General features: G+C 34.7%; 1 protein-coding gene across 18 annotated transcripts in view; it reads right to left on the bottom strand.

Moving 5' to 3' along the window:
- Nucleotides 1–18,909, bottom strand: part of nav1b (neuron navigator 1b) — a 214,166-nt gene that overhangs the window by 56,858 nt on the left and 138,399 nt on the right. For all 18 annotated transcript variants that reach the window (XM_073954708.1, XM_073954705.1, XM_017356758.4 and 15 more), the window contains 2 exons: nt 12,110–12,248; nt 5,420–5,723 (listed from right to left, as the gene is read on the bottom strand). In XM_073954708.1, coding sequence (XP_073810809.1) covers nt 5,420–5,723; nt 12,110–12,248 — 443 coding nt within the window. The remainder of the gene's footprint in view (nt 1–5,419; nt 5,724–12,109; nt 12,249–18,909) is intronic.

Here is an 18,909-nt window from a genome sequence, read left to right as displayed (position 1 = left end):
AACAACATTAAAACCCATAGAGTCACTTTACACACAGACAATTAAAATACTGGATAGGATAAAAAGCCTCTAAGACATCATCATTGTAGCATTTTACTAAAACATAAATTGTTAATCTGGGAAAATGTCATTAAGTGCTCAAACATTTGTCTGATGTAAAAAATCATTCATGGTCTGTCCTGCCCACCTCTCAGTCAGTTTGTAAACGTTAGGAACACCACATACAGAGCAGCACAAGGGGCGGCCCAAGGAGACTGTATTGTCCCACTCAGGAAAATCCTGATCCTTTGGTCAGGGTGCCTTTTCAGTTACAGCTGCACAGGAGTGGAATTGTGTCCTTGGCAGCATCAGAGATATAACCGCCTTTAATATGTTCAAAAAACATTTAAAAATCTGGTTTATAAAGAATCAGACGTGTCATCATTCCTATAAGAATGAACCTAGCATGTTTCCATTTGTGCCTACCATCTTAATGATCTGTTGTTTAAATGTGTTTCAACTAGTTTTATCTCTATTACAAAATGGAGTTTACTTTAAAATGTATATATTCTTTTTTTATTAACATCTACATAACCATGTATATTTCAGTCATTTTTAACTATGTTTGAATGATTGTATAATTGTTGTATTGTTTTTTTTTTGTTTTTTTTTTTGGTTGTTCGGGGACAACAGATGAAAAATAGCCTTCTGGCTAATTCTGGTGGATTTGCAGAAATGCTAATTAATGTACACTGTCCTTGGCAAATAAACAAACAAACAAATAAACAAAAAAGTAAAATATATGCAAATTTTTAAAAATGTGGAATTGTGAGTAACTAAAGCATAAGCTGTAAAGGCTCCACCCTTATCTGAAAGGGGGCAGAGCTAGCAGATAATTTGCATTTAAAGAGACACACAAAATGGTGTGTTTTTGCTTCAACAAAGAAAAAAAAAAAAAAGAGGCATTTGCAGTACGTTTTAATAAATGATTCGTGACATTTTGAGTGTAAACTTCACAGATACATTCTGGGTACACTTATATAATGTCTTAAAATGGAATAACAGAACCACTTTAATGAGGGAATTAAATATGACAAAGAATTATTCCACACGGCACCATGGCTGCTGGTTTTCTTCTAATAAATGAACTCAATTCCTGACATTTAAATGTCATTCTGAACTATAGAGGGTGCACAGAAAGGTTACACTGCCCACAGGTAAACAACATGAAGAGAAGAGGCTAAAATGATAAACCTGACAGGCTTCTCTCTTTAGAAATCTGCTCAGGCTCTCGAAGAAAGTTAAAAACACAGTATAGCAAAGTAATTCTGAAAATAAAGAGTTACGCATTAAACCAACATGACTTTTATGCATGGATATGTTTCAATTGGCTACAGAACAGACTACTGTTAATCCAAGGACTTGCTTAGTTAATCTAATTAAGTTGCACTTTAAAGGGGACCTATTATGCAAAAATCACTTTTATACGAGGTTTAAAGACAGTTGTGGGGCAGCAGTGCATAAATATAACCATCTTCTAATGGTGAAAATGTATTAATTTTATTTTTTAAAATCATACTTTATAAAAAACAGCCTGCAGAAACACTTTAATCGACATCCTCCCTTTGTATGTGTCATCAGAGGGGAAAAGCCCCACCTACTAGGGACCATCTTTCCCTCATTAGCATAAGACGATAGTCTTGTTTTTGAATCTGCCACTATGCTGACACATATGCATCTGTAGATCCGCTCTCTTTTAAAAAGAGGGCAATCTCATTTGAATTTAAAGCAACAGTCGCCAAAACGGCACAAATTAGGCTCAAAGCCTGAAAGGGTCAGTTTTAGAGTTATAAAAGGTTATTTGTGTGGTGCTTTGAGCTGAAACTTCACACACACTCTCTAGGGACATCATAGACTTATTTTATATCTTGAAAAAGGTGTAAAATAGGTCCCCTTTAAGCAGAATCCTAGTACTTTGCAAAATAACTAGTAAAACATGATGTATTGTTATCATGGCAAAGATAAAAGAAATATAAGGAATATTAAAGATCAAAATATTGCAAAAGCAGGCATTTATATATAGTTGAGACACCCAAAATAGGGCTCGCAGGGCAAAGTTTGCCATGGTAACCTTTAATTTGGCCCGCCATCCCATCTGAGAAGAATTAGATATGAAGGTTGCGGCGAACGCCTTCAACAGAGATTGTCATTTCTAATTAAATGTAACCTTTTGTTTAGTTGTTGAGCTACTAAAAAGTAAACCTGAAATGTAATGATTTAATTAAATGTTGGGAATGAAGTAGATTTTTGTAAAATGTAAATACTTTCACTCGAAGATGGACAACACGAGATAGAGGTCTGCATAGAGGTCCGACCAGATTTCTGCGGCGCGGGAATAAATTTCCGAATAAATCGCGGGAGCGGTCGGTAACGGGTTTAATTTGGGACGGGAGSSGGCTGTCTAGCAATATCGCGGATATTGCCATGCGAATGAGAAAGAGCTTTGCCTGTGTGTGTGCTTGGTGCTTGTGTATGTTAGTGCGCGCGCGAATGAGAGAGAGAGAGAGAGAGAGAGAGAGAGAGAGAGAGAGAGAGAGAGAGAGAGAGAGAGAGAGAGAGAGAGAGAGAGAGAGAGAGAGAGAGGTTTGGTACTTGATACATGGTATTACAACCCTTTGAGCTTTTATAACAGCAAACGCCTGTGTGTCTGCTTGGTGCTTGTGTGTTAGTGCGCGCGCGTGTATGACAGAGAGAGAGCTTTGTCTGTGTGTGTGTGTGTGTGCTTGGTGCTGTTTGTGTGTGTTTATACAGACAGCTTGGCTGTCTGGACTGTATAGCTGGGAGATTTTTGGTTTTGTTCTCCCCCGCTCTTTAGCGGGATCGGGCGCGGCGGCCAGATAACAGGGCGGGTCAGGCAGCAGGAAAACAAATTCTTAATATAAGCGGGAGCGGTCGGGTTCGGGCTAAAACCTGGAGGGTGCGGGATTCAAAATTTAGTCCCGCGCAGATCTCTAACACGAGACATCGAAGAGCAAATCAAGGTTCAACTTGACTTGTGTATTTAGCATTGAACATAACTGTGTTATAAATGTGTTTTTTAATATTTTTATTGTAAGAAGTTTATTATAAAATATATAAAAAAAACAAAATTAGTAATATTATTGAAGTATATTTTTAATTTATTTTTAATATTAAGATGTACCTTTGGCCCACACCCTCAATCAAGTTTGGTTTCTGGCCCTTCATAAGAAAAAGTTTGGGCATCACTGATATACTGTATAGTATGTATATGAGGTAACGCTTTATTTTGTTGGTCCATTTGAGTAGTAGTAGACTGTCTGCTTAATATATGCTGACACTATATGAAGCTTTGCAAGTACTTATCATCTTACACTATCTGCACTACACTGAAATAAAAATTTTCATTAGTATTATTTTTATGTGACTTTTATATTGTCCGTTCATTACATTAAGCTATAATGAGAGCTGATATTTTGGTGAGTAAATGTTGCTCAGTTTTGATACAATTCCTGTGGCTCTTTTTAAGTTTCCACACAAATGTGTAATGGGGTAAAAATCTGCTGAAAAGATGCTTCAGAAAACACTGAATCACACATGGGCTTCATTTCAAGAGGTTATGGATGACAGTACTAACAAACAATCTACTGTAAGATGCTTATCCAGCTGATTCGTGTCCAAATCATGATATAGAATCATTAATATATGATCCTTCTGGAGCTGCAGGCTGGAGAAAATCAAGTTGTATATTTGGAGAACAAAAACTTTTTTGTTTTGTTGCCCAGAATGAGACTTGAATTAATTTATGGCATGTCTGTATTAGGTCTGAAACATTTCAAACTAAGAATACACAGTCGGTTTGAATTTCAACTAAAGCCTAAATGCAAGCATAAAATAAAATAAAATGAAATGAAAAAAAAAAAAAAAAATAAATAATAAAATAAAAAAAATAATAAAAATAAAATAAAATGAAAACAAAACAAAATAAAAAAATAAAATAAAATAAAACAAAATAAAATGAAAATAACTCAAAATAAAATAAAATAAAATAAAATAAAATAAAATAAAATAAAATAAAATAAAATAAAATAAAATAAAATAAAATAAAATAAAGAGGGCGGAGAAGGTCACAGATTTGAGTCCTGGCTGGGCCAGTTGGCATTTCTGTGTGGAGTTTGCATGTTCTCCCCGTGCTGGCATGGGTTTTCTCCTTATGCTCCGGTTTCCCCCATTGTCCAAAGACATGTGCTATAAGTGAATTGAATAAGCTAAATTGGCTGTAATGTACTATATGAGTGTGAATGAGTGTGTGTGGGTGTGATTAGTTGTAAAAGTAATAATAATTAAAAAAAAAAAAAGTAAAAAAGTATTAAAGTAATAATAACAACAGAGAGACAGCAAAATTAAACAAAAATACCAGCCAGTTTAGGAAACTTTCTAGGTTGTGAAAAAATGAAAAAAAATAAAAAAAAATAAAAAAAAATAAAAAAAAATAATATATATATATATATATATATATATATATATATATATATATATATATATATATATAATAAATGAATGATAATAATAATAATAATAATAATAATAATAAAACTGAAAAAATAAAAAATAAAACAAAAAAGTAATCAATAAAAAATACAAAGTTAAATAACATGTAAATAAATATTCCTGTGACATTTATCACATTTTGTAAAAAAAAAAACATAAAAATAAAAAATTACAAAAAAAAAACAAAAAAACAATATTAGTAAAAAAAAAACGTTTTTTCTAGCACTTTTAGATTTTTGTGATATTTAGCACAATTTCTGAACTGAAATAAAGAACAATAATAAAATTAAAATAAAATTAAAAAGACATTTGGTTTACCGTATATTGCAGTAAAATTTAATTAATATGTTTTAATGCAGTATACTTGCTTAGTGTCGTTTGAAGAAACTTTATTACTGATTTTCTGTTTGAGAATCACTAATAAAGCCTCTTCAAATTATGCTAAACAAGTATTAAATTTAATTCAAGCTTATTTGTCTAGCGCTCTTCACAATAATTATTGCTTCAAAACAGCTTTACAAAAGGTGCACATTATTGCATTAAAATCAAAGTCAGAAAAGTTAGGGTTATTAGTTACTTTATTAACTTTATTAGTTACTAATAACTTTAACTAGTAACTAATAGCTTTTAACAGTAAAAGTTATTATATACAAGCAAAAAACCTGCAGTTATACAGTATATAAGTGATGTCTATGTGTAGGTTCAATGAGGGGTAGTTGCATATTAAGTGAATGTGTTGTCCTTGAAGGTATAGTACATAAATACTTAATTTAATATTACTGCAATATTCGGTAACCCAAATTTACACGGCTTAAAATAACAAAAAAAGTAACACACAAACAAATTGAATGCATCTGCTAAATAAGCATACCTGCGACTTTGAGCACACTCTGTGAGGTGTGTGTGATGGGTGAAGTGACTCCCACAGGAGGATTGCGGCTCTTTCTGAAACTGCTCGTCTGTCCGAGACTCTGAGGTTTCTTCAGCTCTCCTTTATTCATCTTGTCCATCGCAGGACCGTCCGGCAGACGAGTTTTCCTCCACTTGCAGGACGGCTCACTTTTAAGGCTGCCGGTGTCATAAACTCCATCGGTTTTCCGTAAACATTTACTGTCCTCACTGTACCACGCCAGACCACTTTCCACCAAGGAACGCTTTTCTGCATCAGTCCGCAACTATAAAACACACACAGACAACAATATTAATAATACCAATAATAATTACAAAAAAAAGCATCCCTGCAACCTTTAGCACACTTTGGTGTGAAATAAGTAATTATAAGTATTATATTAATAATATACGGTTTATAATAGTAATTATTAGAGTTACTATTAGTGATATTGTCCTGTTTTTGTTTTAGTTTTTTTTATTTATTGTATATTTTAAAGATGTAACTATATCCCATAGTTTATACATAGTTAAAATGCTTTGGCAACACTGAAAAAAACATGCCAATAAAGAAATTAAACTAAACTGAGTAAAATATGTGAATGAATAAATAATAATAATAATAATAATAATAATAATAATAATAATAATAATAATAATAATAATAATAAATATAATAAATATAATAATAATAATAAATATAATAATAATAATAATAATAATAATAATAATAATAATAATACATAGAAAAAACAAACAAAAACAAAATCATTAAATCAAACATACACGCATACCAGGGACTTTTAGCACACTTAATGAAAAAATATAAACATAAATAAGCAAGAAAAAATCCGAAATTGCAGGTAAATACAGTAGGTGAGACTTTAATATGGCCATTACCGCCGACCATGTACTGTCGCCGCTCTAAAAAAGAAAGAACGTGTTTTATAGGTATGATAGCAGTTTGCAACTATGCCGCCAGGTGGCACAAAGTGACGAGATGCGAACAGACAGAAACAGCCTATACATTAGCTGTAAATACTCTGCATGTATGCTAAAATATGTAACCCTACTATTGCCATCCTTCCCCACCTGTCTACTTAGTTATTGTAATTATTAGAATTAATATTAGTAATATTGTCCTGTTTTTCACTTTTTCTCATTTATTGTATTTTGGGTTATTATTCTATTGATGTAAATGTATTCCATTATATACATAGTTAAAATTCTTTAGCAACACTAAAAAAATTATGCCAATAAAGAAATTAAATTGAACAGAATAACATCTAAAAATAAATAAATAAAAATATACTACAACAACAAATAATAATAATAATAATAATAATAATAATAATAATAATAATAATAATAATAATAATTCACAGAAAAAAAGCATCATATAAAACATATACACACATACCAGTGACTTTTAGCACAGTTAATGCAAAACATATAAAGGTATATAATAACAATACAAAATCTGAAATTGCAGGTAAATATGTATGCTAAAATATGTAACCCTACTATTGCCATCCTTCCCCACGTCTACTTAATTATTCTAATTATTAGAATTAACATTAGTGATATTGTCCTGTTTTTGTTAACTTTTTTCTCATTTATTGTTTTTTTATTGTTATTATTTTAAAGATGTAAATATATTCCATATTTTATACATAGTTAAAATGCTTTGGCAACACAAAAAATCATGGCAATAAAGAAATTAAACTAAATAGAATAATAACAATAATTATGTATATATATATATATATATATATATATATATATATATATATATATATATATATATATATATATATATATATATGTGTGTGTGTGTGTGTGTGTGTGTGTGTGTGTGTGTGTATACAGTATGTGTATGTATGTATGTATTGTGCTATCCTTCCCCACCTGTCTACTTAATTATTGTAATTATTAGAATTAACATTAGCTATATTCTCCTGTTTTGTTCACTTTTTTTCATTTATTGTATTTTTTTGTTATTATTTTAATGATGTAAATAAATTCCATATTTCAAATCAAATCACTTTTATTGACACATCATACCCAGCAAGTGTGCTATGATGAGTGAAAAGCTTAGCTATTTTATGCATAGCTAAAATGCTTTGGCAACACTGTAAAAAATTATGCCAATAAAGAAATTAAACTAAACGGAATTAAAAAAAATTATATATATATATATATATATATATATATATATATATATATATATATATATATATATATATATATATATATAATAAAATGTTAATGATATTAATTCACAGAAAAAAACAACAAACAAAAACAAAATCATCATTGTTTCTCAGTATACACCTTCTCGCTCCCTGCGGTCAGCTGATACTCTTACCCTTCAACAAGCACCCTGTAGACTACATCTATGGGGTAGAGAGATTTTTCTGTTGCTGCACCTAGTTTATGGAATGCTCTCCCTTACTCTGTAAGAAATGCTTCCACACTAGCTAGTTTTAAGATGCTAAAAACTCTTCCTTTTAAGATTGCATTTTTAGATTCTTGATTATTCTGTGTTTATATTTTAGAACTTTTTTGTATACTTGCATTTTATTGGATGTTTGATTTCTCTGTTGTTGTAGCGCTTTGGGTTTTAGAAAAGCGCATTATAAATAAAATGTATTATTATTATTATTATTATCATATAAAACATATACACACATAGCTCTCTTTCCATTCATGACTTACTTTCCCGCCTTAATTATGATGAAACAGTTTTTTTCAAGGTGAAATCACATGGATAAAAACTTCATGACACACTCACCAGTGCAAACACACCATGAATGATGCGCGTGTTTCTGTTATCTGGGAGGTAGAAACTACAAACCAAGACATGAAGATTAATATGAGGTCTTAAAGAGGCATGACGTCAAAAAAAAGTTCATCCTAACTCCAAAACTCCCTCTGAGATGCTTTTCTGTGCACATTAATGAAGTCTCAAGCCAAGCGCATTCCTCTGAAAGAAATATCTCCACATTAACATGCTATTTGAGGGTAAAAATATCGCAATGAAAGCGCCAGAATTGACGATGCCAAGAATATGGCATTTCTCTTTTCACAGCGTCCCGGAGTAAAGAGCAGATGGTGCATTGAGACGCATCTACAAAATTTCACATATCCATACAGTGATGATGTTACCATGGCAACACTGAAAGTCTATCAAGACCTATTGATGGCCTTTTTGCCCGTGTGAGCTTGAAAATTTGTCATTTGTTGCTTTTAATGAGGAAAAAACAAAGGTCTGGTTTGATTGGAAACTGACAAAAGTGCTTCATACAAGCAAACGACAAGCCCAATAGAAAACATCTACTCTTAATTCATCCCAAACACATGCATTTGAGCCGGTTCACAAGCTATCCTGGCCTGAATAGGCACTGTAAGAAATGTAGGGTTTCACAAATTTAATTCATGTTGTCCTAACACAAGTTAATTAAATTCCTTTAACAAATTTAAGTTGATTGAACATAAAACTATTAAATTGTCCCTAAAATTATCTCAAGAATCGTGTCTCAAGAACATTATTTTAAGATACAATTCTTCCTATTAATAAACCAAAATCTTTGACTTTTGCCTTAATAAACTCTAATTTGCTGCTTATAGACAATTACAATAGAAGTTGGGTTTAGGCATTACATTAAGGATGTAGATAATCATGTAGAATATGAACTTTAAACAGCAAGGTCTTTAATAAACAGCCAATATCATAATAATAGGCAGGTAAAAACCCTAGTTAAAAGTGATTATTGGTACTTAAACTAAACGTTACCACATACTGTAGTTAATATTTTGTAGCTTAAACGATTAATCGCATCCAAAATAAGTTTGTATTTACATAATGTGTGTGTATTTACTTTGTATAAATATTGTGTGTTTGTGTATATGTATATATATATATATATATATATATATATATATATATATATATATATATATATATATATATATATATATATATATATACATACATACATATATATATATATATACACACACACACACACACACACACACACAGTGCATATACAACAATTCCGTCTGGTTCTTGAATCTGACTGACTGATAGCCATGCAATATTTGGCCAGTAACAGCACTCGTACTGCCTCTTCACCCTTCATTCTTGTGTATTATTTCGCCCACATACAGCAACAAGCAGAGGACACTCTACAGTTTGACAAATATTGCTGCTGTTGGCCGATAATGTACTTTTGTGGCTGTTTTAGTCGAAAATGTTGTTTAGATTGCAACTACGCAGTTTATTTATATGGATAGTGCCTATTTTAAAATATTTATAATTTCTAAGAGACAGCGTGTCGGCGGTCAATAGCCTGTGTTTGAGCAAAGACGGTTGTCGATGTTCATCCACGAGATGGTGACAGAGGCGCATAATATATATATATATATATATATATATATATATATATATATATATATATATATATATATATATATATATATATATATACATATATGTATATGTATATATATATATATAAACCAAAATATTTACATGTATTTATATCTATTTATAATTTGTATTGTATTGTATTTGTAATATGTAATATGTATTTGTATGCAATTACTCGCAATTAAGCTTTTAACAACATTATAATAATATAATAATGATAATGATAATAATAATAATAATTGTAGTAATAAAAAAAAAAAAAAATAATAATAATAATAATAATAATAATATAATAATGATAATAATAATAATAATAATAATTGTAGTAATAAAAATTATAATAATAATAATTATTATTATTATTATGAATTTTTTCTTATCACAATTATTATTATTACCATTATAAATATAATAATAATAACTATAATAATAATAATAATAATAATAATAATAATAATAATAATAATAATAACAATAATAATAATAATGATAATAATAATAATAATAATAATAATAATAATAATAATAATAATAATAATTATTATTATTATTATTATTATTATTATTATTATTATTATTATTATTATTATTATTATTATTATTTGGGTTCCCCTATGACAAAAAATTGATTTTAGGGATTTTAGAAAATACAAGTAAATAAAATGTAATTTTACATTTTGTTATTGCCATACTTTCCCAACTGTCTGAATATTTTAAGTATTAATATAAACAAAGAATATTTTGAACTGCAAAGTTTTTTTTGTATTTTGTATTCGAATACAACTTTTCTGAATTGTCTTGCTTAAATATGCTTTAAGGTTTTATGACTTGCATAAAAGTCTACCACAAAATCCTGAGCATTGGATGAAGTCATTTTCAAAATTCTTTTTTGACATATTAGGGTCAAAGGTTTAACACAAGAGTTTCTTTTTAGTGCTCCATAATTCAAAATATACAGCAAAGGCAAGAAAAAAAAACATTTACATTTGTTGGTTACAATGCTGTATATAAGAGGCAAGTTAAGAGCATATCCCTTTATGAAAACCTTCAGAATATATTTATGAATAAAACGGTGAAGTTTGGTGCAAGTAAATGGTAATGAAATGGAGATTTATGGATCAATACTTTAGAAAAATTTATAAAAAAAAAATTATCTTTAAAATATATATTATTGTCACTGAAATCTACAGACACAAATTGATAAAGCGCAAAACAACAAACACATAAAAGTCTATTAAGGATGTTTTCTTTACATTAAGCTGAAAAGAAAATCTTCATGAAGAGCCAAAAATGTAGAATAAGTAAATATATATATATATATATATATATATAAATCTTGCCTTTTAAGATGCTTTCATAACATTAATTTCATAAGCTGTAAATTTAGGACACAACTATAACTATAAAATCTATACAGCTCATCAATGAAAGAAACATTCAGGCTGTTTTTTTAACTGCGAAAAACAGCTGACAACCAAACCAGAGACACAATAAATTGAAGACGACAGAAACACCAAACCACAGTCTGAAACCAGAGCCTGAAACTGTCAAACCATCTCGCTTTCTCTTGTAGTGACACTAAACAAACTCTCAGAGTTATTTTATGCCGGTGTTTACCAGAAAAACAATGTCAAAAACAGATGCGGAAGTCAATATGTGTCTTAGAATTTATATTTATTTTTAGTTTTAATCAGCGGTTGCATGTTCATATTTCATTTTAAGACAAACAACTTCACCGGTAATTATCTCTTTATACTGTTAAAATATCGTTATTTAAGAGCTGCGTGTTTCTTATGATTTATGCATGGTTTCCTTTTATGTATTTGTTTGTTGTGAATAAACGCCCTTTAGTGGCAAAACATTTAATGGAAATACAGTGCTTGGATTTGACTCTTATTTTAAATGATTTGATATATCAAATATTTTAAATAAACAATTTTAATAGATTTTTTTTATTATTTTATCTTATTTTACTTTTTTATTGTAAGTTTTTAATTTTTATTTTGTTCAATTAATTATATTTAATTTAATTACATTTTTATTACATTTTTTATATTTCATTTTATTTACAATTTTTATTTAACTTTAAATTTCATTAAATTCTATTTGATCAAATTTTTATATATATATTTTAAATTCAATTCAATTAAAACTTTTATGTGGGAAGTGGCAGACGCACTTTTCTGCCCGTTTTGTGTCATGTTTATAAATGAGCCCCAGCTCAGTTCAGAGTCTTACCATGACGGAGGAGTTGCGTCTGGAGCCCACAGGTGTGGTGGGTAGAGAGTTAAGAGATGAGCTGGCGTTCAGATCCTCCGAGCTCAGGTTATCAGATCCATCACTCAGACCACTGCTGATGGAGCTGCTCTCGTCCCAGCTGAACACAAACACACAGAAGAAGACGATCAGAAGAGACCAGAATAGCTAGAATGATGAGAAGAACGAAAAAGGTGAACACTACAGAATCACACCAGTGCATGTTTTACTGCATTCAGTGGGGTCATGAAGCTGTGAAATTCATTTAGTGTTAAGTTTATAAAGTCACACCTTCTTCTGAATTTTGAGTTTACAGTACTTCTCATGACTGATATTATAATATAACTTTTGGAGCAGATATCTTGTCAATCTTTACAGGACAAAAATGTGATATTAATTATTAAATATGCTATGTTCCTTTATGGGGTGAGGCAGTGGCGCAGAAGGTAGTGCTGTCGCCTCACAGCAAGAAGGTCGCTGGTTCGAACCTCAGCTCAGTTGGCGTTTCTGTGTGGAGTTTGCATGTTCTCCCTGCCTTCGCGTGGGTTTCCTCCGGGTGCTCCGGTTTCCCCCACAGTCCAAAGACATGCGGTACAGGTGAATTGGGTAGGCTAAATTGTCCATAGTGTATGAGTGTTAGTGTGTGTATGTTTCCCAGACATGGGTTGCAGCTGGAAGGGCATCCGCTGCGTAAAATCTTGCTGGATAAGTTGGCGGTTTATTCCGCTGTGTAATAATTGAATGAATGAATGTTCCTACACTGCATTCACTCAATCTTAATTTCACCCCAATATAGCATATCCCAGGAGAAGTAACTGAGATGTAGAAGAGCAAAATCATTTGTCAGTCCTTCATATGGAAACCTTTTCTGCTCCATTAGCTGACCCAGAAACAGACAGCAGGATCTCTACGGGACAGATGTCTTTACCATATGACCAGACACTCAGCTTACCACACAAGCTCAATCCCGTATCTACAGCACTTCCCAAAAAACATTACAGGGGATGCGGAAGAGCAATTCCATGAAAATATCAACCATGCCATGAAAAAAAATTAAGTTTTCATTAAAATAGCGAAACCCTCTCTAAGTTGTTTGTGTAGGCTTTTACAGTTTACAGTACAGTGGTCCCTCGCTTATAACAGGGTTCACATTTCGCAGCCTCACAGTTTTGCTGATTTTTTTTTTAAGTGTGTGTGCAATTTGACATGCTTTTTTTAATAACGCACTGTGTTCTGCAGCCTGATTGGCTGTAGACTACTGTCAATCAATCTCCTCCATGTCTCCTGTACAGTACAGAATGTGTTCAGCTTGCCGAATTAATGTAAATGTTCGATTGGTAGCAGTGTGAGTTCCAACAAGGATGCAAAAAGGGTTGTAACTGTCCGCAGCAAAACCATCGTAAAGGGGTTGCACATTGGATGTGCCGCACCATGCATTTTAGGGTGCTTTCACACCTACACTTTTGTTTCGGAACGTATCTCGTTTGCCCAGTTAGCGTGGTTCGTTTGGAATGTGAACAGGGCAATCGCGCTCTGTTCCGCGCCAAAGTAATCGCTCCGAGATCGCTTGAATGAGGTGGTCTCGGCTCGATTGAAACGAACCCTGGAGCGGTTTGATTGCAGTGAGAAAGCGATCCGATCCGAGCGCGGATATATCAATGTGTTTTATGGATATGTAATAGGCATACGGCTATATGAAGAGAGAATTATGAGTAGGGCGGGAAGTTTTGCGAGTCTCCGGATGCCCGCAAACGAGTGATGATCTCCCGGTAATCTCGTGTCTCCCTCCCGGTCCTCAAATAGGCATCGTCGTGCACCCTTCTCACCCCTCCCCACCGCGTCTCTCCTCAGACACGTTGCGCGCACCCTGTCGATCACCACTAAACCACCACCTCTCCTGACAGCTTAGCGGGATGCTGCAAAATAAACCCTGACACTCTGACCAATGTAAGGAGAGTTTACTCGCACGTGACTTGTTTTAGCTCTTTTGGTCCGATTAGAAACTTTGCAGTGTGAAAGCAAATCGCTCCAAGAGCAAAGAGCAACAATGTAACATTTGTAATTTCTGTTTCGGAACAACTGAATCGATTCACAGGTGTGAAAGCACCCTTAGAATTGTAAAAAAAAAAGGTCAGGGTAAACACACTGGTGCTGCAAGTCAGCGGCTGTCTGCGGTGCCCAGCCGCCGGTCAACCATTTCGTTTTACCTCTGTAAATGAATGAAATACAGTAGTTTACTCTAAAAATGAGAAATTATTTTTTACGGTTTGTACCGTATTTTTAACAGTGAAATACTGGCAACCACAGCTGCTGTTTTTTAATCGCAAATTACACGGATTTATTTTTCACAGTGTAGTTTTGGACAATATAAACAGATGTTTCAATATAATGTGAACAAATACTTTCTATTGGAATTCATGTTTTAGGCTTTTACTGCAAATGTCACATGCATAACTCTTCTCAGATGTAAAAGTGAATGATGGGTAGTGATTAAAGAGGGTTAAAATAGCATAGAGACTGTTTCTAAGGTCAGTGAGTTTATAAAGCGCGAGTCCTGCAACTGTGGGTTTGTCCATCTGCTCTGAACGAGGGAAAGCCACACTGGATCATCAAGGATTCATCTGCAGTCCCGCATCACCAAGAGGAGATTCAAGCCCAAAAAGCGTACATGTGAACACAGATGCACTGCAAGCTCTGCATATTTCCAAGATCTGCTAATTCTATTACGTTCATGTTTTATGACCTGTCCTCTTCATAAGTCAATGCGTTTACTATTCATAACTACAAATTCAGCAAGTATTAATGCAAGTATTAATCCATCATCTCTCTCTCTCTGTCTGTTCATTTCTTTGTCTGTCCATCTGTATATCTGTCAATCTGTCCATCTGTTTGTCCGTCCGTCGGTCTGTCCATCTTTCTGTCTGTCTGTTTGTCCCTCCGTCTGGCCATCAGTCCATCTCTTCATTGGTCTGTCCATCTGTCTGTTTGATTGTCCGTCTGTCCATCCGTCTATCTGTCCATCTCTTCATCTATCTGTCTGTCCAACAGTTTGTCTGTCTGTGTCTCTGTCTGTCTGTCTGTCCATCTGTCAAATGGTCTGTCTCTCAGCCTGTCCATCTTTCTGTCTGTTTCCATCTGTCCATCCTTCTGTCTGTCCATCTCTTCATCTGTCTGTCTGTCCATTTGTCAGTCTCTCAGCCTGTCCATACGTCTGCCTGTCTGTGTTTCCATCTGTCCATCCGTCTGTCTGTCCATTTTTTCATGTCTGTCTATCAGTTTTTTTCTGTCTGTCCATCTGTTCGTCTGTCTGTCCTTCATTCTGTCTATCTGTCCATCAGTTTGTCAGTCTGTCCATCTGTCAATCAGCCTGTCCATCCGCCTGTCTGTCTGTGTTTCCATCTTTCCATCCGTCTATCTGTCTGTCCATATCTTCATCTATATGTCCATCTGTTTGTCTATCCATCCTTCTGTCTGTTCGTCTATCCATCTTATCATCTGTCTGTCTCTCTGTCTGTTCGTTTGTCCATCTGTTCCTCAGTCTATCCATCAGTTTGTCAGTCATACCATCTGTCAGTCTGTCTGTTTCTCAGCCTGTCTATCTTTCTGTCTGTTTCCATCTGTCCATCCTTCTGTCTGTCCATCTCTTCATCTGTCTGTCTGTCCATTTGTCAGTCTCTCAGCCTGTCCATCCGTCTGTCTGTCCATTTCTTCATGTCTGTCTATCAGTTTTTTTCTGTCTGTCCATCTGTTCGTCTGTCTGTCCTTCATTCTGTCTATCTGTCCATCAGTTTGTCAGTCTGTCCATCTGTCAATCAGCCTGTCCATCCGCCTGTCTGTCTGTGTTTCCATCTTTCCATCCGTCTATCTGTCTGTCCATATCTTCATCTATATGTCCATCTGTTTGTCTATCCATCCTTCTGTCTGTTCGTCTATCCATCTTATCATCTGTCTGTCTCTCTGTCTGTTCGTTTGTCCATCTGTTCCTCAGTCTATCCATCAGTTTGTCAGTCATACCATCTGTCAGTCTGTCTGTTTCTCAGCCTGTCTATCTTTCTGTCTGTTTCCATCTGTCCATCCTTCTGTCTGTCCATCTCTTCATCTGTCTGTCTGTCCATTTGTCAGTCTCTCAGCCTGTCCATCCGTCTGTCTGTCCATTTCTTCATGTCTGTCTATCAGTTTTTTTCTGTCTGTCCATCTGCTCGTCTGTCTGTCCTTCATTCTGTCTATCTGTCCATCAGTTTGTCAGTCTGTCCATCTGTCAATCAGCCTGTCCATCCGCCTGTCTGTCTTTCCATCTTTCCATCCGTCTGTCTGTCTGTCCATCTCTTCATCTATCTGTCCATCTGTTTATCTATCCATCCTTCTGTCTGTTCGTCTATCCATCTTATCATCTGTCTGTCTCTCTGTCTGTTCGTTTGTCCATCTGTTCCTCTGTCTATCCATCAGTTTGTCAGTCAGACCATCTGTCAGTCTGTCTGTTTCTCAGCCTGTCTATCTTTCTGTCTGTCTGTCTGTCTGTCTGTCCATCTCTTCATCTGTCAATCTGTCTGTCTGTCTTTCTGTCTGTATGTTCATCTGTAAATCAGTTTGTCTGTCTGTACATCTGTTAATATGTCTGTCTCTCAGCCTGTCCATCTTTCTGTCTGTCTGTCTGTGTTTCCATCTGTCCATCCACCTCTCTGTCCATCTGTTTATCTATCCATCCTTCTGTCTGTTCGTCTATCCATCTTATCATCTGTCTGTCTCTCTGTCTGTTCGTCTGTCCATCTGTTCCTCTGTCTATCCATCAGTTTGTCAGTCAGACCATCTGTCAGTCTGTCTGTCTCTCAGCCAGTCCATCTTTCTGTCTGTCTGTCTGTCTTTCCATCTGTCCATCTTTTCATCTGTCTGTCTGTCTCTCTGTCTGTATGTTCATCTGTAAATCAGTTTGTCTGTCTGTCCATCTGTTAATATGTCTGTCTCTCAGCCTGTCCATCTTTCTGTCTGTCTGTCTGTGTTTCCATCTGTCCATCCACCTCTCTGTCCATCTGTTCGTCTGTTTGTCTATCAGTTTGTCAGTCAGACCATCTGTCAGTCTGTCTGTCTCTCAGGCTGTCCATCTTTCTGTTTGTCTGTCTGTCTGTGTTTCCATCTGTCCATCCGCCTCTCTGTCCTTCTCTTCATCTGTCAATCCATCTGTCTGTCTCTCTGTCTGTATGTTCATTTGTCCATCAGTTTGTCTGTCTGTCCATCTGTTAATATGTCTGTCTCATAGCCTGTCCATCTTTCTGTCTGTCTGTCCATCCATCTCTGCATCTGTCTCTCTATCAGTTTGTCCATCCTTCTTTCTTTTTGTCCATCTCTGCATCTGTCTCTCTATCAGTTTGTCCATCATTCTTTCTTTCTGTCCATTTCTGCATCTGTCTGTCCATCAGTTTGTCTGCCCATCAATCTGTCTGTCTTTCAGCCTGTCCATTTTTCTGTCTGTCTGCCTGTTTTCATCTGTCCACCAGTTTGTCTGTCAGTCCACCTGTCTATCTGTCCGTCCTTCTATCTGTCTGTTTGTCCATCTCTTCATCTGTTTGTCTGTCTGTCTGTCCATCTCTTCATCTGTCTGTCCATCTGTCAATCTATCTGTCTGTCAGCCTGTTAATCTTTCTGTCTGTCTGTCCATCTCTTCATCTGTGTGCCCATCTGTCTGTTCATCCATTATTCTTTCGGTTTAACTATCTGTCTGTCCGTTTGTCCGTCCATCATCTCATCGCCAGTCTGTCCATTTGTTCATCTGTCTGTCCATCCATCTTTCTGGCTGCCTATCGGTCCAACTATCTGTCTCTTAGTCTGTTTGTCTTTCTGTCTGCCTGTCCGTCTGTCTGTCTCTTGATCTGTCTGTCTGTCTCTAGATTTGTCCATTTGACTGTACATCTATCCCACTGTCTGTACTTATGTCTGTCCATATGTCTGTCTTTCTGCCTGTCTATTTGTCCATCCATCGGTCTCTGTCTGTCGGCCTGTCTATCTGTCCATCTATATGTCTATTCATCTGTCTATTTGTCTGTCTCTTGGTCTATCTGTCTGTCCCCATCTCTCTCTGTCTGTCTCTATGTCCATCCGTCTATCTCCCTGTCCGTCTGTCTGCCATCATGCTTTTCTAAAGTACTTAGTGGTTTCCGACTCAGCAGAGTCTACGGAGATGGAAAAGGGAATTACGGGTGCCAAAGAATCAGTGGACAAAAATGGCTTGTTGATGTTCGGCAGAGCAGCTGAAGGAGCCAGCAATTTGTGCTAATTACAGGTTGTGCGGGCAGAAAGGGGAGAGAATGGACTTGCCTACATGTCTCTACGACTCCCGCAACAACATTTCTGAATGCTTTTCTTTTCCACATCAATTTCTGTTTCCACCCCTTTGAAAAGTAATGGTGGCACACTGGAGCCAAAAGCTGGTCCACGTCTGCGTCAGCTACTTTGAGCCTCATCTGAACAGGAACGGTGATTGCTGATGTATTACATAACGTAAAGAGCAAAGAACAAGACTAACGTTTAGATTTTCTAAAGCAAATAAGAGTGGTTTCCATATGCAAAGCTCATTGGCTTTTGCATGCTAAAGTGTTTATTACAGTTTTTCTCAGTCGCTTTGGTGCATTTCTCACACTATTTACATTTGCACAACAGTTCATGCATTTCTCAAAACAATTAGTCATTTGTGCACATCCTAGTAGCAGTTTCTCATTCCTTTCAACAAATTGTGAATGCTTTTGGACAAGCATCAATTGCAGCATACAACTCGCTGCTATTTATAACAT

This window comes from Danio rerio, chromosome 6 (genome assembly GCF_049306965.1).
Source record: "Danio rerio strain Tuebingen ecotype United States chromosome 6, GRCz12tu, whole genome shotgun sequence".
Lineage (NCBI taxonomy): Eukaryota > Metazoa > Chordata > Actinopteri > Cypriniformes > Danionidae > Danio > Danio rerio.
The sequence above is the reverse complement of the archived record's forward strand: the minus strand, read 5'-3'. Positions and strand labels throughout refer to the sequence as shown.